At 29.4% G+C, this 24,639-nt stretch overlaps 1 protein-coding gene across 2 annotated transcripts in view; it reads left to right on the top strand.

Moving 5' to 3' along the window:
• Positions 1-24,639, top strand: part of LOC107455518 (protein eva-1 homolog C) — a 253,195-nt gene that overhangs the window by 173,747 nt on the left and 54,809 nt on the right. The window contains exons 2-3 of one of the 2 annotated variants that reach the window (XM_043050993.2): positions 17,809-18,026; positions 23,425-23,548. In XM_043050993.2, coding sequence (XP_042906927.1) covers positions 17,809-18,026; positions 23,425-23,548 — 342 coding nt within the window. Of the gene's footprint in view, positions 1-17,808; positions 18,027-23,409; positions 23,549-24,639 lie in introns of both variants that reach the window. The other variant, XM_043050992.2, reaches the window with a different exon arrangement.

Here is a 24,639-nt window from a genome sequence, read left to right as displayed (position 1 = left end):
CTCAATTGGGAATTGGTCAAAGGGAGGAATATGGTCGTAGAGATCTAGACAAATAAATAATTCCGATCATTTTTAATACGCGCTGAATTAAATAAGACCAAATGCTAGACAAAAGATATACTGTTTTGAAATTATGATTATTTTATATACATAAAAAAAGTATATTTGACTTGTACCTATTACGCATCAGACATATTTGTTTTTATCTGAAAGATAACTCACTAAAAGTTTTGGCTTAAATTTTTAGTAATATTTTGCTTGTTTTAAAATTCATATGTACTGCTACTATAATTTCCTCAGGTGTAGGTATAATCACTTTATTTTTATTAAAGTGTATAGAAAAATATATTATTTTCTATAACTTTAGAGGAAATGGACAAAAAAAAAACGATGAGTGAAACACAAAATTTTTGTATTGCTTTGTTAACTTTATTTTTAACCAGAAATATATTTGAAAACAGTTGTTTAGCTTTTCTTAAACTTTTAAATGTACTTCAATATAAATATTCGTGTTTATATTCGTGTAAGCAAATATAGACAGAATGAGTCATTGTTTCAATATTTGATCATAATATTTTCATCTAAACACGCAAGGTTTTATCCCGGATTGAGTGTTGCACGCGAGGTGGGAAGATTTTTATTACATTATTTGTTGTTTTTATTTATCAAAGTCTGCAGCTTTTGAAATTTTATTTCTTTTGCAAACTACTACTAGCGTTCAAACACACTCTTTGTCGAACTTTTTTCTAACTATTCAACTTTGCACGTGCATTTAAGTTTATTCTCTTAGAAAATAAGCAAAGAACACACTATTTAAGGTCGCAAATATTATTTTGTTTATTTTTTTGCTAGCAGGACGAAAATAAGTTCAATTATCTTATTTTACTTTTTTTATTTAAAAATTGTCCGACATGAAAATAGGTAAATAAAAAATAGTTGAATTTTGTTGCGACGGTTAACGGAAATGTACTATTATATCTTACCACACTGTTTACAATATTTTTTACAGCATAATATAAAAAAATATTTCTAAATAGTACAGCTAAACAATTATCATAAAATAGCACTGTTTTTTGATTGTTTTGTATTTTTGTCTGCATAAAAGTCAAATTACGAATATCGTTGCTAATTTAAGCACTAATATTTGTCTGTTAAAGTTAGATTCTTGGGATTTTTAACTCTTCTTTTTTTGCATTATCTGCGTTTGGAAATAGCTCCTTTATTTTAAAATCAAAATTAAAATTTTATTGTTAACAGTATTTCTACTCTACAAAAAGTAAATATACATAAAAAGTCGGAAAAAAACCTCACACATATGTATAATTTTATTGGTTGTAATTTTACACCATTATGATGAAAGGAATCAATTATAATGAAAGGAATCAATACTATTGGAAGAGAGGAAAAATTTCAAAAAGGCATTATTTGACTGTTTTTGAGGTCTCTAGGTTAAGCATCAGGTTTAGATTTTATAAATATTTTTTAAAAATATTTTGCATTAATTAATGTCTCTGAATCGCTTTATATATGCATATTACTAATAAAGATAAAGTTTTATTTTCATTAGCCTAAATTATTTTTCAATATTTTTGAGACTTAGAATCATTTAAGTAAAAGTATATATTGTGGTCTTCCGGCCTTGCTTACCTCTGTAATGCCATCAGATGGAAAAAATCAAGCGCTTTTTACCGCATTTTCCGGACATTTAAGATGTATTCTAAACATAACTTATTATAGATAAAGTATTCACAGTATTACTTTAGGTTTGATCGACAAAATTAATTACATATGAGTTAGGAAAGAAGCTTCTGTGCAAGGCTTTCATCTACATAGTTCCTCTGCAATGTGCAACGCAGAAAAAGTGTTACCAAATGAGTGAGTAAAAATCAGGATTTTAAATATATTTTAAATGTTTCATACATGTCATTTATGAATGTATGAAACAGATTTATAATTGAAAAAAGTTAAATTTTAAAATAAAAAACAAAATTTCAACTGGTCAAGAAAAAAGAAAATAATTGCAACATTGTCACTCTTGAAACAAAAGATCATTGAATCAATCACTTATTAATAAATTTTTATCACTATTGAAGGTTTTCTCAAGAACTTCCGAAGGTGGTGCATCCTAAATTTTTAGCTCGGTAAAATTAAACTTTCCTTAGAAATTTCTCTTCATTATCAACTTGAAAAACATATATTCATTAATTCCTATTATTAATATACCTATTATATATATATAATCTACGCTATTAAATTTTATGTTTAAAGATACATGATACATTCGTTGTAAAAGAAATATTTGAATTAATTGTAGAAGTCTTTGGGTATTGCAAAAGCTTAAATTTCGTAGCTAATTTCAACCCTAATACATGAGTGTAATTATAATAACAATAATAATAATAAATCACTTATATATCATATAAAACTACCTACTTTTTACTCGCACTCTTTACAGTTTCAGTGATANACATTCGTTGTAAAAGAAATATTTGAATTAATTGTAGAAGTCTTTGGGTATTGCAAAAGCTTAAATTTTGTAGCTAATTTCAACCCTAATACATGAGTGTAATTATAATAACAATAATAGTAATAAATCGTTTATATATCATATAAAACTACCTTCTTTTTACTCGCACTCTTTACAGTTTCAGTGATACAATCATGTTCATCGAATTCATAAAATGTATTTAATAATCTTATTTTATATTTATGCCACTTACACCATATTGTATATAAAACTTTAAGTTTAAAATTACTGTATTACGGAAAATAGGAAACATCCCTTGGAGGGTGGATAGCCTTAAAACTAAACAACTATCTCAGAACTACGTTTCAGTATTAAATATTTATTTTCGTAATCATATCATGTATTTCTATTCACCTGTCATAATACACGCAGTGCAGTTTTATTTCTTTGACCCACCCACACCCTAAAACGTTTAGAACCTCATATTCATTGTATATCAACATCAAACTCCCACAGATGCACTGTCGAATGTCCCGCCCCCTGACGGGAAATGCCATCATCTCAGTTCTAACAGTAATTGAATCAGTTTACTACATTCTAGATTCAGAATGTTGCCACTGAAGGGGTGGCCAGAAGCACGCGCCTCGATCTACAGATGCGTGCTGCCATATTTCATACTATAATGATTATGCTTCGTGTCATCAACTGCACGAGTTAACTGCCATCAAATGGACCACTGTCATGTCCTAATGCGTAAACACACATCGGCGTATACATTAAAGCGGGAAATGCTATCTATTGTTATGGATGGCATATCTTGGTGAGCAATCTGTAAAATATTTTCGTGAATCATAAAAATAATGAAAATAATGGCATTAAAACTAAAAAAATATATATTTCAAAATAAAGAAGATTAAAACTTTTTTAGAGGAGTCACGGAAAGCAATGATTTGCTTTTTGATCGAATTCAATTTTTGTTACAATTTAGATTAACTTGATTATGTACTTGTTTCATAATGTTATTATGAGTTAAACTTAGACATAAGGCATAGCATTAGATGTCTTAAATCTTAGATTGGCAAACTGAATATTAATAAACTGCCTAAAAATTGCAGTTTTACGCATTTGTTGTCTTTTAATGCAATCAAATTCTTTCAAATTTTAAGTTTTTACCATTGCTATCTAAAAAAATACCCATAAGCTGATAATTAAAATAAAGAAATTAAGTTTGCCAAATAAAGCATATAATTCAATAGTTTTAGGAAAAAAGCACTTGTTGATATATTTCTGTCATTGTTTAAAAAATGTCTTACAAGCATTATTAATTTTTTGTATTTTTTATGTAATTTAATGTATTTTTTGCTTAATAAAATACATAAAAAGATTAGAGAAATTAAATTATTGAGTAACATGGTAGCTAATTAAAACATTTCAAAATATCTTTTTCTATATTTACTGACCCAACTTATTACTAAAATATTTTCTTAAACAGTGTACTCATCTCAATCCTCAAAAATGCTTCAAAATTTCAGTAGAGTTAATCAAGTTTAGTAGTAATTTTTTTTGTAGAAACGTTAATTTAGATATGTTCCACAAAAATATCAAAAACAGTATTTTTGTATTGTGATAATTTTTTTCTTCTGAAACTGTCCAAAAAAAAAATACTTTCAGCAGTCAAGTAAAAAATATCTAATGACGCTGTGTCATAAAAAAGAAAGAAAATCTGAAAAATAAACTGCTGATGAAAAAAAAAAAAGAAAATCCGTCGTCTTTTAATTTCACCAGTCGAACCACGTCAAAACCAAAGATTACAAAAAGAAAGAAGTCAGGAGTTTTCCGTTGAATTCGACATTTTCGACAAGAGAGAAAAAGTATTGAACATAAAGGTAAATCATTGCTGTGTATTTTCTCGATAAAACCAGGTCCTTTAACGCCTGTTGGAAAATATATGTACAAAATATAAACTTTGATAAATTGTCTGTCTTTGCTTCAGATGAAAGCAGATCAATCATTCCGATACGGAATATTTCAAAAGTAAAGAAATATAGAAAACTGGAAGTTTTATGCTCCCAGTGAAAAACCTTTCAGCAGACTAGACAGATATGGATGGATTCTTTCAAATATGAATAAATCATTAAAAAGGGGATTTAGAATGAATAAACTTCATCATGCTGAGCAATTTGGTGTCTTAAAGACTTATGTGTTTTAAAGTTGACAAACAGTCATGAATATATGCCGAAAAATTATTACTTTCACGCTGCCTTATGGTGGTTAGGATTTTAGTACGGAAAATTAGAGCTTGGATGAATGAATGTAACATTCTCCACCAGTTAGTGACATATTTGAATAAATGCAAATTGCTAATTAAAGTCAATTTCTGAATATATTACTTAAATTAAATCACGTAAACCTTCAATAAGAGTTAAATACACCTCTTTAGCACACTCAAAAAGGCGGCCTACTTTTAAAAATGTGTAGTTAATAAATGATTAACTAAATTGATTAATAATTCTATGAACAAGGAAACATTTGGCAAAAAGCATTGTTGCAACCCATTTTAATATACCTGATTGAAATTAATTGGATATAGAGTAATTTTGACTTCTGTATATATTAATGCTGTGTATCTCTTAATCTGTGTATAACTTTTTTTAATTTCCAATGCACACTTGTGTTAATATTTCGTCAATTTTGGTATTTATGGGACAGATTTGCTGGCCTTTCTTTCAGGAGCACCATATTAGGTGGGCCAAAGTTGCTCTCTCAGTAAGGACAGATAGTACACAGAATGAAAGAACATCCATGCATTGCCCTGGATTCAAACCTAGAACCTCTCTGATGCAAGGCCAGTTTCCTGACCCCTACACATACCGGTCGGCATTATTTTTTACAATGCCCACCTGGGTAGCCAGTTTGTCAACGCAGGAGTATTAAGGCAGATCTGTTGGCCACTCTTTCAGGTGCACCATGTTAGGTGGGCCAACATTTCTCCCACAGTAAGGACAGATAGTACAGAGAACGAAAGAACATCCATGCCTTGTCCAGCATTTGAACCCAGAATCCTACTGATGCAAGAATAATCCCCTGACCCCTTCACAGTTCAATCAGCGTGTAGAACTATGTAAGGAGTTTCCTTTAACCATTTTTAAAAAAGCAAAGCTGGTAGGGCGTTGAGCTTGCGTTCGTGAGATTGTGAGTTAGAATTCCGCCAGCTGAAGAATCCCCGTGTATTAAATGGTGACTAATTCACGTTAAATCTGCCGGAGTCAGAAAATCCTCTAAGTCCCCATAATAAATCAATACTTCTGGGGGTGGGGAGTGGAATAGCCTGGTTGGTAGGGCACTGGGATGTCGAAGAAGTCTTGGGTTCAATCCCGGCTGGCTAAAGAATCCCCGTGTTGTAAATGGTGACTGATGAAAGTTAAATCTGCTGAGTCACAAAGTCCTCCATGTTCCCATAACAAATAAACTTCTGGGGGTACTTATCCAAGAGTTTCCTTGTTTCCTGGATTGGTTCAAAATTTCAAGTCTACGGAGTTGAACATTAGTAGTCGTAAATCCAAAATTGGGTAGGCTGTGCAACGACGGTTATATAATAATATTAAATACCTCTGGGGGTACTGAATTGGAGATTGATCGTTATCTGGTTCAGGTAAAAATACCGATATGTGAATGGAATGGATGATTGGAGTATGAATGGGTTTTTGGAGTAAAATAGGCTGTGACGTGTGCGTCAACAAAATCATATTCCTGGTCATTAATTGCGCTACTGAAAAACAAGAAACGCACCCCTTTGCCTTATGCAAGATGAGCAGGATGGCCAATACTGGCAAGTGAATAATTAACAACAATCAAGCAAAGTATTGAAACTTCCCTAAGTTTTTTTTTTNCAGCGGTTTGGTTTTTTTTTTTTTTTTTTTTTTTTTTTGGAAAAAAACTGCCTCAAGTATTCCTTAAAACAACATAAATCTCTGAAATAATAGTTTTTATATCTTTAATTACGGGGTTTTTTAACAACCACTTTAAACCTCGGAAAATTTAAAGACAGTGCTTATTGCTTCATTCCTGACCTGCAAATTATAACCGAAATTCCCAAGGCTCTTTTTCATTCTAACTTTTTAGTTCCGCTAATGATTAAAGCTACTATTATTTCAGTTTATTGTTTATTGTGTGAAACGTTATTGATTTTTGCCAGAAATAAAATTCCTAAAACTGAAGCATTTTTTCAATTATCCTTTATTTTGCGGATTTGACAAACAATATTTGTTCACATTCAATATTTGTATCAAATATTGAAAATATAAGCAATCTAAGCAGTAAGAATGCAAACAAGAAAGTGAAGTATAAAATGTAAACAAATGAAAATTTGAAAACTTAAACAATAAAAGTAATATACTTTCGAATTTTATATTTGACGAACATATATCCAATTTATCTTTCTCTGAAAGAGAAATAAAATCGTTTATTTTATGCCTTTCAATATTCGCGCATTTATTTGTTTAAATTTTGAAAAATAATAATATCGAGTCAATAGTAAAACAACAAAATCTTTCTATCTATTTATTTACTTATTTTTACAAACTAAAGAAAAAACCTGGCAAATAAATTTTTATTTGTATTGCCTTTTATCTTTTTAATTAAAAATTGATTTTTATGCAGCATTAAATTTTGAACTACAAAAAATAACGACACAATTAATTAATCCTTACACTTCGTAGAAGAACAAGGAAAAAATATCTAACTAAATATTTACAGCCTGACCTAAATTGTAAAATATTTTTGAAACTTGGATGTTTGTAAAATGAGTTTTGTAGAAACTTAGTTTAAAAAATCCTTTTAAAGAAACTTTATGCTAAAATAAATTTGATATGTGTCCAAATCAGAATAAACCAAACATCACGAACTAAAACTCCATAAAAACATGAATCCGAAACCTTCTTATTATTCCATCTTTCAATTTTAAGATCGTAAACATTTTATCAACACAAATAAACAAAACAAAAAATGTCCCAAAAACTAAAACGAAGTGTAAATTCTCTTTTCCTTTCAGTTCGTTTTAATATTCCATATTTATTTTATTCTTCGTCTTTAGTACATTTTATTTTACATTCTAAATTTCTTGAAGTGCTGCTGAAATCTTATATAGGTAAGAAACCAGAGTTTATAGATTGAATAAAAAAAAGGGGAAAAACATCTCTCTAAAAACCAAAATCTTTTTTTATGATTCATACAATATTTTGAAGAAAAATCAATCTTATTGAAACACTTCGTACAAGCATAAAAGGTTTAAAACGGTAAAATGATTTCCATAAATGGTTAGTGTGCTGTCTAGTGACCGGCTCATTTCCTTTCATCGAAAATGAGCCCTGTACTGTTTTAAAAAAGTAAATAATGGCTCATGTGCTTCTCTCAATGGAGCCAAGTCCTCTCCGAGCCATTTCTCTTACATAGTGTGGCGTGGAAAATGGTTTCTTGCCTATATTCCCGAAGCAGAATTGATGTCGCCAATTTTTTCTTTACCATTTCCCCGTCATATTTATTTTGTTTTTGAATAGTTTTCGGAATATAAGACTTTGCCATGATATTTCATTTTTGTATTGATTTTTAAATGAGTTGCTTATAAGAGAAATTGGAAAATAGTTTATTACGGCCATTTATTTTTGACTTTAAATTATTGGAAATAGTCTATAAATTTCATTTTAAGTAGTTTGTATTCGACCGTAATAAGGTTACTCCATTTAATGCGGTAATGCGCAGTTTTTCTTCAAATTGTGATAAATTAAATTGATAAAAATTCAAAATCATATCAGAAATTGTTAATATTTAAGAAAAGATTTTTATAATTTCGTAAACTTATTAATTTGACTACTGGATGAGATTAGAGAGTCACTAGTTTTAATCCTCAGTGTTTACTGAGGATTAATACTGGCGTATCCCTAGTAAAACAATTTCTATAAATAAATTATAGGTGTGCTGTCTAGTGTCCGGTCCATTTCCTTTCATTGAAAATTAATCCTATAATGTTAAATAAATCCTATACTGTTAATAAGAAATTAAATAATAGCCATACATCGCTTAATGGAGTCACGCTCTCAACGAGTTGCTTATGATGTTAATAATGATGTTTTAAATGAGTTACTTGTAAAAAATATTGAAAAATAGTTTATTACGGACATTTACTTCTGACTTTTATTTATTGGAAATAAACGAGAAGCTATATTTTAAGAAATCGATATTACACGTTTTTAAAACTACTCCCTTTATTGCTGCGCGATGCAGTTTCTTTTTTGCAATGTACTAATTTATATTGATAATAATTCAAAAATATAAACCAGACATTGTCGACATTGAACTATATTTATATTACGTTTTAATTAAGTTTATTAATTTGACAATTGGGTGAGGTTAAAAATAATCAGTCAGGAATATTCTTTTTTTCTCTTTTCTACAGTAAAAAATTGCAAACTCTGTAAAATGGTTTCCTGTCTAGTTATGATGTCTAACGAAAATGAGACCTGCACTGTTTTAAAAAGTAAATAATGACTTATGTGCTTCTCTTAGTGGAGTATAGCCCTCCAAGGGCCACTTCTTTTACATGGGTTTAAGGGGAAAATGGTTTATGGCCTATTTCCGAAGCCTACTCGATGTCATCACTCTTTTCCATACCATTTTCTTGCCATAATTATTTTGTTTTTGAATAGTTTTCGAAATATAAAACTTTACCGTGATATTTTATTTTTATAATGAGTTTTAATTGAGTTTTTTTTTTCATGTGAGGGGAAAAAAATTTATTACGGCCATTTGTTTATGGCCATAAGCTATTGGAAATAAGAGACAAATTATATTTTAAGGCATCGGTATTCAACATTTGTAAAGTTACTCCCTTTAATGCTGTGCTATGCAATTTTTTTTTCAAATGTTGCTCATTTCAAACTACACATGAAAATCTAATGATGGTGCCACAGTTTCATTGTTGGATTGTGATGGTTCCATTGTTGTGGGTAAGATTTTTATTGACCAGAAAATCAGGTGGTTGGACCAAGTTTTCTCACATCAAATTCCACATTTCTTTGTTTGCCGTCAGCATAAATGCAACCAAGATATTTTTTTACTGCAAAATATTTTTATTTCTTAAGTTTGAATGTACCCATAATGTTCTTTTTTACTCTGCTATATTTTTTTTTTTTTTTGATTTTGACTGTTTTCTGAATTAAAGCTTAAAACTGAAGGAGTTGTTTCTTTATTAAAACGTATTTCTACTATATTACGTTATTAAATCGGTGTCTAAACTTAATAACCGTTTTACAATTATTATTTTTTGGTTTAAATTACATTAATATGCTAATATAAATTATCGTTAAATATATTCGTTTAATGAGTTAGAACCTAACGATCAGTCTTATAAACAATGTAATGATTGCATAAATTATATTTAATATATAATATCTGCCTGTTAGCAAGCAAAAGTTGTGAACTCATCAAATTTATTATAAGATTATACCTTTAATTTTAAATGTTAATTTAAAAAAAAATTGTTACTAAGCAAAGTTATTTATGCTCACTAATAGACCTAAATAGAATCATACGATATATTTCATAATCTATATATATATTTCTCTTACACGGTGACAAAAAAAGCCTCTTTACAACTCCCCGAATGGCAACGCTAGAAAATTGACCAATGATTGCAGCTGAAAATGTCACATGCCAAATCTAGTTGAGGTGGCTCAACATATAGCGCTTTTAAAAACGGAAACTGAATCACCCTGTCGGGTTGTTCAATTCAGCAGCGGCAATCTCATACTATTAAGCTAGACAGAAGTAAGTAGTCTTTGTCGATAGATCTCGATTTTAGTATTTTGTCGAAAGCGCCTTTTTTCACGAATTTATATACGTATTACGAATTTAATTGACGATTTTTGATTTATATCACGAATTTATTTGTTTTATTATTGTTATTAGTTATCAATTGAAAAATGAGTCTCAGTCGTGCAGTTACGCTTTTGAAGTATAACCGAAAGGCATTCATGGTTATTATTTTTAAAAAACTTAATGTTTTGTTTTATGCAGGTTTTTTCATTGCAATTCACTTATTTCAATTTTTAATAGACTTAATTATAGCCAAAATTTTAACCTTTTTAAAGAGATATCAGTCTTAGAAATTTTATCTTAAGATTTTGTACTATAGCACATTTATAATAGGTTTAACGAATTGCATGTCATTTATTTGAATTAAAATTTATTTTAATGACTTAGTATTTACTAAAAAGATGTATTTTTTTTAAAAAAAAGTTCTATGGATTTGAATGATTGTTTTGAATTTTTAAAATTTTGTGCATTTGCAATGTACCTAAGTTAGTAGCGAGCGAAGCGAGCTTGGTTTGCGAAGCAAACCATGTAAGATTGTGTAGCAACCCACTAGTATTTACCTATTATATTCAATTCAAAATAAACATTTAATTCAAATAAATAAATATTATACGTGAAAAGTGGGGGCACAGGAGTAAGCAAATGGTATTCTTTAAAATACATAAATTTGTGTCAGTAATTACATTGAACTGTTTTATGCTAAGCAGCAAGATTGCGAACCAATCATCCGGGTTGATGAGTGGCTGCTTAGCCTCCTAGTGTATTGATAATAATCCGAAATCATATCAAGTTAACGAAATCATTGTTGACGTTTAAATATATTTCCAATACTTTATAATTCAGCAAGCTCATAAATTGAATTACTGAGTGAGGTAAGAAATGGTCAGTCAGAAATACACTAATTCTGATTCTTAATGAAGGAAAATTTATTTTATCACATGTTATGGAACCCAATTTTATTGTTAAATTTTACTGTTAATATCAGTGCTATTAATATCATTGCATTACTGTTAATATCATTACATTACTGTTAATATCATTATATTACTGTTAATATCATTACATTACTGTTAATATCATTACATTACTGTTAATATCATTGCTGCTAATGTCATAACATTACTGTTAATATCATTGTCACAGAGCACCGGTAAAAATTAACGCGCTTTTTAGTGTTCAGAAACATGATAAATTTAACCATATGCTGGAAATTTGGACCATAATTTTTCTTTCAGTGCAGAAATAATTATTTAAATATTTTCACATTAGTAAAAACCTCTATCGACTTTTGCCAGTTTACGGAATTAGCCTTGCTCCGTCAAAATCAACGTCTTTTAAAATTGTGAAAGTTGCATTTCATCACAGATTCTTGTTTTGGTAAATCGTTCGTTGAATATCGCTCTCGTTGAATATCACTCGTTTCGTTGAATATCACTCTATGAATAACGCATAGTAACATTGGTTTAAAATTATTCATGTTGGTTTAAAATTATTTTTATGTTCATATATAGTAAATTTAATATTCTTTTCACCGCAAATTAATACTGATTTCTAAAATAACTAGACTAACTAACTTGCGATTTATGTGACATCTTCTAACGTTTTGTTTTCTTCAAAAACATTAATATTTTTTATTACATTTTATAACTAGCGGATAAAATGAAGTTCTACCTAGAATGACCATAGAATTTGAAGTGACCGCTATGGTCAAATTAACTATAGCGGTCAAAATGACCGCTATAGTTACTTAAGTGTATAAAAAATGAATAGCACTTTTTTTTTCTCAATCACTTATCTTTATTCTATCAATACAAGTGCCTATCTTGACAGGAACTATACAATTAATTTTTTTTACACCAAAGAGATCCCACTTCTGCTCATTATCGCTCTCCATTCTCTGAAAGACAGAGTTCTCTTTAAATTGTTCGGAATATGAACACGTGAATTAGATTTTAATCGACAGTTTTCAGGTCCATTAATAGGTACGAAAAGTTTTGGTCATTCTAGTAAGTAAATGATGCATTTCATCCTCAGCATTTTGGTCTAGAATAAATAAAAGAGAAATAAAATTTTAAGACTTACCTACAAATTCTTCAAACATGAGCTTATAATTTAAAATTATTTATTTTTGTAACTAGAAAAACTCCTAATGTTTAACAACTTCTGAATTTTCTATTACTTATATGCTTTAAAATTAAAGGACTGCTAAAAGCAATGAGTTTCAAAATCACGTGGATTCTAAGAATTTTGAAGGCATGTTCTGTAATTGTTAGAAATTCCTGATAATATCAGAAATATCAAATTGCAACTGTCTTTCTTAGAATTAAGATTTCGTTTCATCCATCCTTCGTTGCATCCATCAATTATGTTTTCAAAAGACATCCATAACTACAATTCTTTCCATGAAGAAAAGAATCAAAAGCCAATAACAGTGTGAAGTGGAGCGAGTTCCTTCTCGAGAAATTTATATCATATTTCCTAGAAAAATTCATGGAAAACCCGTCTAAGAATTCTTGGAATCACTCAAAACGCAAATTCTTCCCTTGCAATTATAAAAAGAATTATTATTGCTTTCCAGGAATAGTATACATTGAAAATTCCTTGTAAAAGTTTACATATTTTCAAAATAGAGTGGTTCACATTTAGACTTCATATTCGCAATTTTATATTTAGATTTAAAATTCAGATACAATAGACATTTATATTGTTATTCTTTTTCTGAGAAAAGTTTATATACATAGATTTTGGAGTCTATGCTTTTCAAGATCACTCGCTTAATCAATGATTTAACCTCAAGTAATAAACAAAATCCAAAAGATTTCATTTCATTTGCCCGTACCGTAAATTTTGATTTATAAAGTAACAACTATATATATATATATATAAACTATCTGTATCATTAATATATATATAGTATCTAAAACCTTCAATCTAGTTAGAGGTTGTTAGGATGGAACTTTTAAAATACACTAATTTTAGCTTCAACATTTGTAGTTCAGCATTTTTGTATCCGAAGAATTTGTTTCAGAGTTATTTGTTTTTGATGAATTCGTTTCTTTCGAGTTATAAAAAGATTTTTTTGAAAAACAAGGTGCTTATAGGACAAAATATTTAACTCTTTTACATTTAAAGTTATGATTGTGTTGATGGTTTGCAGTGATAAAAGCTGAAAATAAGAAACTTAATAAATCCAAGTTCGTATAGCTTTGAATGATACAGGTCATGGTATTTTGGGTGACGTAATTCTTATTAAAATAAAAATGTGCCATAATAGGTACTTTAAGTAATCTCTCTAAAATATATATAATTAATAAAATTCCTTTAAATTCCACCATTGTCATTAAAAGTAGCCTAAAAAGTTAAACCAATCCTCAGAAATCTTGTTAACAAATATCTTATGAAACTACAGAAAAATCACCTCGATTTCAGATCTTTTAGCAAAAACTTTCTTCTCAAGGACTTTTTTAAAATTGACCAACCAAAATCATTCTAGTTTTTGTTTAATTTGTACATAATGAGAAGTACATGTTATGTTGTAAAAGCTTGACGAAAAAACATAAAATATAATATTGTTTTACGTTTCAAAACATAATAGTAAAGAAAATGCTTTGCAGTGATAAAAGGGTAACATTGAAACTAGTTTCTTTAGAATTGAATAAAAGTTCCCAAAGGAATTTCCTCAGTGTAATTCTTATCAGAATAAAAATTTTTAACTTGAGAAATTCAAATATCCTTTTTAAAGATTAAGTTCTCCTCCAAGTTCTTATAGCTTTGAATGTTATAGGCGATGGTATTTTGGGTGATGTAATTCTTATTGGAATAAAAATGGGTTATAATAAGTACTTTAAGTATTCTCTCTAAAATATATATTGGTCTTTTAAATTCCACCATTGTCATTAAAAGTAGCCTAAAAAGTTAAACCAATCCTCGGAAATCTTCTTAACAAATATGTTATGAAACTACTGAAAAATCCCCTTTGTTTCAAATCTTTTAGCAAAAACTTTCTTCATAAGTGGTTTTCTTAAATTGACCAAGCGAAAGCATTCTAGTTTTTATTTAATTTGTGCATAATGATAAGTATATATTATGCTGTAAAAGATTAGTTAATATAACAATAAAGAAGATGAAGTTTATATAATAATAAAGATGATAATAATGAAGATAAAGTTTTAATATAATTATGATGATAATGAATTTTAATGTAAGTTTAATATAATGATATATCTTATGTTTTAAGAGCTTGGTACAGAAAATGTAAAATATATTATGGTTTTACGTTCAAAAACATAATAGTAAGGAAAATGCTTTGCGGTTATAAAAGGGTAACAATGAAACTAGTTTCTTAAGAATTGAATAAAACTTCTCTAAGTTATATCCTCAGTGTAATTCTAATCGGAATAGAAAATTTTACATTGAATAATTCAAGTATGCTATTCAAAGATAAATTTCTTCTTCATTTTCCACCAATATCATTAAAAGTAGCTGAAAATTAAAAGTAATACCCAGTAATCCTTTGTTATCGAACTGGTCTTGAAAGTAGCGATACCCACTTCAGTATCAGAATTTTCAGTTCCTATAAAGCATCGCTTCACACTTGGTGGGTTCTGAAAATATTCATCGACAGAAAGTTATGCATCATCGTGTCAAACTAGTTTCTTTTGAATTGAATAAACTTCTCTGAGTTATATCCTCAGTGTAATTCTAATCGGAATAAAAAGTTTTACGCTGAGTAATTCAAGTATGCTATTCAAAGATAAATTTAACCATCAATTTCCTCCAATATCATTAAAAGTAGCTGAAAATTAAAAGTAATACCCAGTAATCCTTTGTTAACGAACTGGTGTTGAAAGTAGCGATAACCACTTCAGTATGAGAATTTTCAGTTCCTATAAAGCATCGCTTCACACTTGGTGGGTTCTGAAAATATTTATCCACAGAAAGTTAAGCATCATCGAGTCAAACTAGTTTCTTCAGAATTGAATAAACTTCTCTTGAGTTATATCCTCAGTGTAATTCTAATCAGAATAAAAAGTATTACTCTGAGTAATTCAAGTATGTTATTCAAAGATAAATTTCTCCTTTAATTTCCACCAATATCATTAAAAGAAGCTGAAAATTAAAAGTAATACCCAGTAATCCTTTGTTAACGAACTGGTGTTGAAAGTAGCGATAACCACTTCAGTATAAGAATTTTCAGTTCCTATAAAGAATCGCATCACACTTGGTGGGTTCTGAAAATATTTATCGACAGAAAGTTATGCATCATCGTGTCATAAATCTCCATTTTATTTTTTAAAAAGCGTCTTAGAGAAAATCTTAAATTCTCCTCCCAGCATCTTCCCTGGAAAGAGTAAAAAGCAATTTGAACCTGAAAGTCGAATTGAATTACGATCTTCTCGAATGCTTTTTTACAGGACTTCTCGTCATGTCTCAAAGGCATTTCGACTTCCAGAGGTGTTTTAAATTGGATTAGAATGCTTGCTCACGCGAAAAGTATTGGAATTTTTCTACGACTCAATGCTTCGATAAGTCTTGAGTAAACGTGTGCTACTCTCTTAAATAATTGACTTTATTTTACTTAGGGTGTTTTAGAGTAACGCCAACCGATCGCTCACTTTGAATTTTAATACCGAGGAACATCAAAGTCTTTAGTGTGAAGAAGAGACAATAATTTTGTTTAAATAGGAGTTTGCTGATTTTTTTTCTTCTTTAGACTGATAGAATTTATTTTTTGAAAATAGTTATTTACTTTCCTCCAAGGCATTAATAAACTTTTTTTTTGGATTAAGAAAAGCTATGAAATAAGTCTAGGAACTACTTTTTAGGTATTTCCATACCAATCAATAAGGCAATAAACGATATCAAAACAGTTTCCATCCTTGTTAATGAATATCTTATCCAAGATTTGGGTTTAAACTAACATTGATTAACCCTTTACTGTTATTTTACATTATTTGATGTTAGATGAAAATTCCTTTATTCTATGTTTAAAAAAAAACAGATGAAAATTTTTCCAGATAGCGAATATTATCTTTTTGAAATTCTTGATGCTTTATATCAACATTTTAAAGATTATTGGTACAATAAATGTACCCTAAGTATTTATACCTTTATATATACACAATATTTGATACATGAGATCTAAATATAAATTTTTTGAGAAACCATTTTTGATTTGTCTTCGATATGGCCCGTACACACAACTCAGTTAGAATGGAATCTAATTTTTGAAATTAATTAAATTTAACTCATAACTAGAAAATATTAAAAGAGAAATTTCGCTTATATAAATTACTCTTGTTCCGGTCGTCCGCAAAAGGTTAAAGCATTTGTTGTAATGAGCCAGCAGTCGGTACGAATTAATACAACTAACTAATACGTTATCTAAGAGAGAGGTTTTTTAGTGAAATCGATTAACCCCTATTTTCTTATTTAATCCTCCGTTGCTTCAAGTGTGAAAACAAAATCAGCAAAGCTTCTATTAATGTGATAGTTCTGATTCTTTTGTTACTATGGTTATTTTTTATTAAAGTCATTGTAGCAATTAATTTGCAGGTGTATGTTAACCAAATTACTAATATAATAGCCAAGAAGAAGGTTTAAAGTAATAACGATTGATTCTATATCCATATTTACTCTTAATTTAAGTTAGATTGGAAATATTAACGAAGTATCTGTCACGTGACGATCGTGAAATTTTTGTAACTCAGTTTATGTTATATTATGGGCCGGTAGTTGTATAAAAGCCAACTAGGTTTTAAAGGGATTCAAACCCAGGTCTCCGTGTTTGGAGTAAGCGTTCCAGCTACGAAAGCTGGAGACATCTGGCGGGAAACACAGTCAATAAAAATTGCTTCGACTGGAATGTCAATAAAAATCGCTATAACTAGAATGTCAACAAAAATTTCTATATTAATGTATGACATTTTAATAGTTATTTTTTCCGTTTAATAAATTTATAAAAAACTAATCACAAATACGAAATGACAATAAAAAAGGAGAAGAACTGTTCTTGACGAACTTATAACTATAATGCATATAGAGTCGATTCAAAATAAATAAGAAGTATGTAACACTGTGTTATGACATCTCGCAACTAAAAAAATTATGTGTTAATAAGCATAGTAATAATTATCTTATAATTAGGTCATTGACGGATTTCGTTAAGAGTTATAGTTCTTATAGCTGAATAAAAATAATTATAATATTTTTTTAATAAAAATGAAAAATAAAGCAAACAATAATTTTTAAAAGAATGAACTTTTCTCTGATGAAAATAGACAAACGTGATTTCAGCAATCTTCTTTATTCTGTTTGCTCATTTTCTATAATAGTTCTGCCAATTTTAGTTTTATCAGCACTTAAAAATATTGCAGTCGAATCAAATAAGTTTAAGAAACTAAAATTTTTAATTAATTAAATTACATTATAAATTAATAATTCACTTAAGTAATTAATAATTTTTTTTCCAGCTCTACTATCAGGTACATTAAGGACGTTCCAAGTGCATGCATGTGATGGGAATGAATTAAAAATAGAATGTTGGCCTAATACAGTGATCAATATTTATTTGGCCCAATATGGCCGTCAAGTGCCCTCACATCAGCTTTGTCCGCCTGAAGACGTCACCGATGGAGCTTTATCTAGCCTAAACGATACCACCAATTGCTTATCTACGCATGCTCTTAGGGTAAGAATTTAGAATATACATTATTTATTTTATTTGCATAAGCACTAATTGAGCTATATAGACCCGGAATAAAATTTTGTATTTATTGTATAAAGTATTATGATGATTTTATTATTTAAAACCGGATTGTAGAAAACTTAAGGTGAAAAAAAATCCATCATTTGGTTGCTGTGATGTGATGAAAGGAAAAAGGTATAAACAAACAAAAACATATGTTTGGCAATTTTTTGGTGAGAAATATTGCGTATTTTATTTCAGCATTATGAAATGGATCGATTGTCAACAATAAAAAAATAGAAATGCAAAATTTAAAATATTACTTTACTTATAAGAAAATTTAAATTAACACATTTTTAACAGCATCTTGCTGGATCCTAGATGCCAATAGAATTATAACAGGTTAAAAAAAAGAAAGAAAGAGGAAAAAATGAAGATCAAGCTTTTAAACATATCAATGCATGTTTCAGCAAGTTGAATTTATCTCAGTTCATTTCAGGTTACAATCCGGATTTAGCTATGAAGTTTTCCGGTTAAACCACAGCGAAGATTCTTTTGTGGTAGTTCCACCCCAAAATGGTTTGGTACTCGAACCTAGCTAAATGCTTGATTGCACCAAAATTTTTCTTTTTAGGAACCGGTGGTATAGGCTGATGGAATCTTATATTTTTTCCACGTCTACCACTTCTAGTAAACAGAAGATGTTGAGATTCAGATTATGTAGAATTATTCAAAGGAACGAACACTTCTAAAAGCCTGACTAGAGTCGTTCTATGCCTATTGTCGCTGTACGGGATATGTCTAAATATAAAAGAGAAATGCTTATCTCTGTGTGAAAGTACCTGGAAAGGTCCTTCGAATGGTGGAGTTAATGGTGATACAATCCAATCTTTTCGAATGAAAACATGGGTAGAATTCTTTAAAAAAGAATGCAAAAAAAGAGGTTCGCAGTGAATGATCAGCAGCAGGAGCAGGTGTAAGCTTTTCTGTGATATCTCTCACAGATATTAGATGAAAGTAAACTTTTTATGTGTTTTCTGGAAGGACTGAAAAATTCACCAAATAATCTTAACCACTTCAGAAGAGGAACATCTTAGGTTATCCTTAAATACTAATCTCCTTCCTAAAAAGGGATAAGCAGAGACTTGCCCCATCGAAGCTTGTTAGGGCACATAATACTTTTCTTTAAAGTTCTATAAAGGAGTTCGACTGTACCATTTGCCATTGAATGATGTACAGATTATTTTATTCCATGCATAAAAAATAAAATGGCAAGCAATTTAGACATAAGTTGTCGGTCTTGATCACTTGTAATCATAACTAGCATGCCAAACTAGGCTACCCAATTAGCAACGAAGCATTTTGCAACAATTTTGGCAAATATCAAAGTGGGTTTGACTTTAGGCCTTCGAGTATAGCAATAGATGCGGGTAAGAAAGTAATGGTGTAACCAGATCAATATTAATGAATGTGTACGAATCTGTGATCAGGCAACGCGAAAAATCTTATGATGTCTATGAATCTTTGACTTTTGATAGCTGATTCAAGATCATGTCCAATGTTCAACACCCGTGTAATGAAGACCAGCTGAGTCTCTCCCTTTTCAATACCCTTGTGTCCTTTATACCGGGAGGCGAAAGACTACTTAAACTGTCAAAAGCAATCTTTTGATGATTGAAATGCACATACGGTGGCACCAGCTGGCTCTACGCATCACAATGAATAGCGGAAAAAGTATTGTTGAATCAGCCTTTTATTCAACTGAAGCGATGAAAATAAATGAATCTGTCAATCGATTCTGTAGTCCCTGGTATTCTTGTAGAGCTTCAACGATATCCTCCAGATTTGCAGAAGACCTGAAAATGAAATTTATTTGAGAAAGGGTATCAGCTACCACACCAGGTGCGAGTTTAATGTCTGCAGTATAGTGAAAAATATATTCGAGTAGATTTAGCTACCTAAAATAACAGGAATCAGGCTTTTTCCTAATAGTGTATACCAGTTGACAATGATCTGTAAAAATAGAAAATTATCTTCTATTTCTAACGTTTTGCATTCCAAAGAAGATGACTGATAATACTCTGCAATAGGTACTGTACTTTCTCTTAGTTCGGTGTTTCGATTGGAACAATTTCACTGAAAAGAAGGAGGCTGGTCGTGAACAGTCTTAAACATAAACCGCTAATGAAATTTGTTTATCTGAAGGCAAATATACCAAAGTGGCTGAATTGGCGAGGTCATGTTTACACTTTTCGTATGTAAATATAGATTAATTATTACAATCTACCAATCTATTATCCCCTTTCTTAGCATTCTTAATAAATTCCTGACGCTTATTTTTTTTCAGCATTGAGAACAAAATTTTGATGAAAATTTTGCTAAGAATCCAGAAGAATTACTTACCATTGCTAAGAATCTTCTAAGTTCTGATATTGTTTTAATAAGTTCTGATATTAATTAGCTTTTGTATGTACAAAATTGTGTGAAATGTATCAGAATGTGCTTCAACTCCATCAGGTGCGATTTATCATCATAGAAAAGAAACTGATCCTCTGCCTAGAACACATTTAGAAGCAATCAATATTAAACCATACTCGGGAAACCTTTGAAAATGCAAGTTTAAGATGTATTTATTTCGTGCTCCTTTTTATCGATCTAGGCAATTATAATAAATAAGGTAAACAAAACTCTAAATCTCATATAGCCTGAAATATAAAGCACTGGAACGGGTGGTCTGTATTTGGCAATCCGAATGTCATAAGACCACATTCGAATAAATCAAACGGAACAAGTTATTACTGTCTTTGGTATACCATCAGGGTTAAATGGAATTTAGAGGCATGCTATACATAAGTCTAAAGTAGAAAATATCCTCTTACCTTCAAGTAGTTTTGTGCAATCCTGAATATACAGTACGGGATATCTATGAATCCGGACTCTTATGATTCGGATCAGTAACTGCCTTCAAAAGTCAATAGTCGCCAGCTGCTCATTTGCTTTATAGACTATTAGAGGACTAGTAAAAGGCTTTACCATAGACTCTTAAATGGACAAATAAATTCTCAGAGACATATGGTAACAAAAAAATTAAAGTAAAGTAATTTGGAAGTATCGGTTTCAGCATAGGTTTCTTCGATATTAGCCAATATAACTGAGAAAAAATAATTTGATATATCGTGCTATATGCTTATGTATAATATATATATATATATATATATATATATATATATTAACCGTGTATAAAACTAAAATTGAAGTGAATAAATTGAACATTTGTATTGTAATATATTTAAAACTATATCTTGTTATGAAATGGCAAATGCTTAAATTTTCTTTTATTAGTTAGCAACAAAAATATTCAGGAAAAAATAAATATTGAAATTCTAGATTTTCTTTTTACTAAACCAAACCAAACACTCCCTTTTTTATATCTTATTTACCTCAGCTCTCCATCAAACATATACGATGCTAACTAATAATCATTAAACTTTATAAAAAAAGCCCTCTGTTATGTAATTTCTTTTGTTTACCAGACACTTTTAAGCTGGGCTTAAAGAAAGTAATTACTTTGATTTTTGAAAAAATTAAGACTCTTTAATACACTGAGCTATTAGCAATAATCGATTACCTGACTCGTAGAAATTGCGAAACAACTGAAATGTTTTTATGAGCAAAAAAACAAAAAAAAAGAAAAACACTTAATCTTTCTAGAACCACATTAAAGTTATGTTTTCACAAAACATAATAAGTTAAAAAAATCATTCAAGCAAGCATGAAATAATTTAAAAGTTTGAACAAAAAAGCCAAATTAGCTGCGTATCTTTACATTTTATATATTTTTTTATGTCGGGTAGTTTAAAAAATATTGATTGGAATATTTTTCAATTGTTTAGATTTATTTCTGCAATTAATGATTTTTTTAAAACATATATTTAATTTTCGGTTTTCTTTTCTGTTTTGTTAATAGTATTAAAAAAATTCGAAATGGAGATTGTTTTTTAATATATTTTTAATTCCCTATTTACTTTCTCTTTCAATATGTATTGGAAAATGTTGTGATGTATAACCCACTTAATTTTTGATTGATCAGTGTACCATTTAAATTAATTTCAAATAAAAATGTATTTTTTTTAAAAAAAATGAAGTTTTTTTAGAATAAAATCATTTTTTTTTTTAAATTGTTCTTTTATTAATTTGATAATTTTCAATGTGTCTCTATGTACTATCATTAAATTGGGGAGGGAGGCAGCATTAGACGGCTTCTCTGACATAGGGTGGATGAAAGTACTGAAGTGGTTGAAAGTGCTGTTCTAAAAGCATTGAAAAGTTTTATCAGTTATAATCTTTGGCTAAAGACTAAATATATCACCTCTTTTTTTCGTCACTCAAGAGATAGATATTTTAATTACTTGCTTTAATTTTTATGAAAAATATTTTCTTGTAACATTATTATTTTTATTTTAATATTTTTATTGACTTAAAAACTCACATAAAATTAAACACTTATATTCATAAATTAATTATGTTTAGATTAATAATTATAAAGTGACGTAGAAACCACGTGAAGATGATTTACTTGGAAAGAATTCTTAACCTCTTGAAAGTTGAAGTCACTTTGAAGTGTGCTTTACTAACTCCATTTCAGGAAATTCTTCACATAATATATTATAATAACACCAAACAACTTGAATTTCGGAACCAGATAACAGGTAGCACCAGCTTCTAATGTTTGTATCCAACAGATAAGTTCTAAACAAGCAGCATATTATTGACATCGTTACCTTGGGTTACTTCTGTAATGAAACAGCTATAAAGCAGCTGAGCTTAGAATTGTGTACTTGGAACTAGAGAAGAAGTGAAGTAATTATACCTAACCAGGTGATTTAAAAGGATACATGTTAGTTACGTCACCCGTTTGTGTCGAACCTGATTGGCTTCTGAATTGATAAATGCCACAATTTATCTACGATGACGTCACTTGCAAGTATCAAATTGTATAACTTCACGACTAACTATTGCTTCATTGCATTTCTTCAAACTAATTCAATATACACCTCTTCTACAAGGTGTTTCATAACAAACAGAAACTTCTCTTTTAGAAGTTACAGAATTCGTACAACATCCTGCATCTTCCGCTGGGAAACAGAACAAATAAGAGTTAACTAGTTCTAATTATCACCTAGTTTAACGAGAATATTAATTTTTATTTGTTAAATAAATTATGTTTCAAATTTTTTAAGCAACTTTGACGTAATTGTAATTAAATTATTTGTTTGAACATAGCGAAAAACTAAATACAGATGCAGACCAGATATTTTTGAAATATTTGTTCACTTGTTAATATATTTTTATTTCCTGTGTGGATAGTTTTGATAATTCTTTCTAGTATGATTTCTTGCAGACTGTGGAGGAGTCGTGTAGAGAACAAAGGATATGTAAAGTCAAGACTTCCCCACAGACCTTTGGGAATGACCCCTGTCCTGGGGTCAGGAAGTATGCAGAAGTTGCTTACAAGTGTAGACCAAGTGAGTTTCATCTTAACATCGTTGGTTATTTTTTAACGTCTACAAGGAGAAAAAAGTTCTGTTCATTTTTTGGTAAAAAAAAGCATTATTCTGATTAATAAAACTAAACTATACGGTATTATTACGGTATTTTCATTCATTTAGCGGAAACTCTGGTTTTCAGAACTTTATTTCTTATTACCACAGTTTTGGTAAAAAATACAAAACTGAAAAGTACATTTAACGGAATAAATATTTTAGTGCTAACTATATATGTATCATAATAAAATTACCACATTTACCAAATTTTATCGCATATTATAAAAGCATATTTTATTGTTAATTTTACTGAAATTATTACTAAAGTGCTTCTTTAAAAATTACCCATATTCTGTTGCTGCCATAGAGTTATAAAGGCGGTAAAGTTTGCCATGTTCTGGTTGTTTCAACCACATTTTTTTCATTGTAGAGTTTACTTAACACACACTTACATTTCTTTCTCTGAAAAAATTAACGCTTACGTTTTAAGAAAATTGAATTATCATTAATGAGAAATTAAAGAACAGTTTGTACTTAAAATATTAATGCTACGTATTTAAAGCATTGCTTCTGAAAGAGACAGAGAAGTAATCTGGGACTTCAGCGCATTGAGTCCGATTTTTACACGATTTTATTGCACTGGAGAGTACACAAAATGCGCTGCACAATGTATTAAAATAATTGATGCTGAATGCAACAAGGGTCATGTGAAACCGTGAAGCTTTCTGTTAGTTCAGAAAAGCCCTTGGTACGACGAGGAGATAGTTATAAATAAAATAAAATAAACAAATTGTACACAAACAATTTACTGAGAACACTTTGTTAATTTGGAAATTTTTTACAAAATAAACAATATATAATTAGTTTTATATTTAGTACTTCACATAGATCAATCATAATTGCAATGATATATGAAACTTTTGAAGGTAATAAAATTTTAAGCCAAACGTTGGGTGAAGCCGATTTTTCAAACATCGGAAGGAATTGTGTTGCTATTGTCTGCACATCAGAAGTAAAAACATCCGTTTTATTCATATATTTTTCAAAATTGCAAGTTTCTAGTTATAACACCT

The sequence above is a fragment of the Parasteatoda tepidariorum genome, chromosome 9 (assembly GCF_043381705.1).
Source record: "Parasteatoda tepidariorum isolate YZ-2023 chromosome 9, CAS_Ptep_4.0, whole genome shotgun sequence".
Classification (NCBI taxonomy): Eukaryota; Metazoa; Arthropoda; class Arachnida; order Araneae; family Theridiidae; genus Parasteatoda; species Parasteatoda tepidariorum.
The sequence above is the reverse complement of the archived record's forward strand: the minus strand, read 5'-3'. Positions and strand labels throughout refer to the sequence as shown.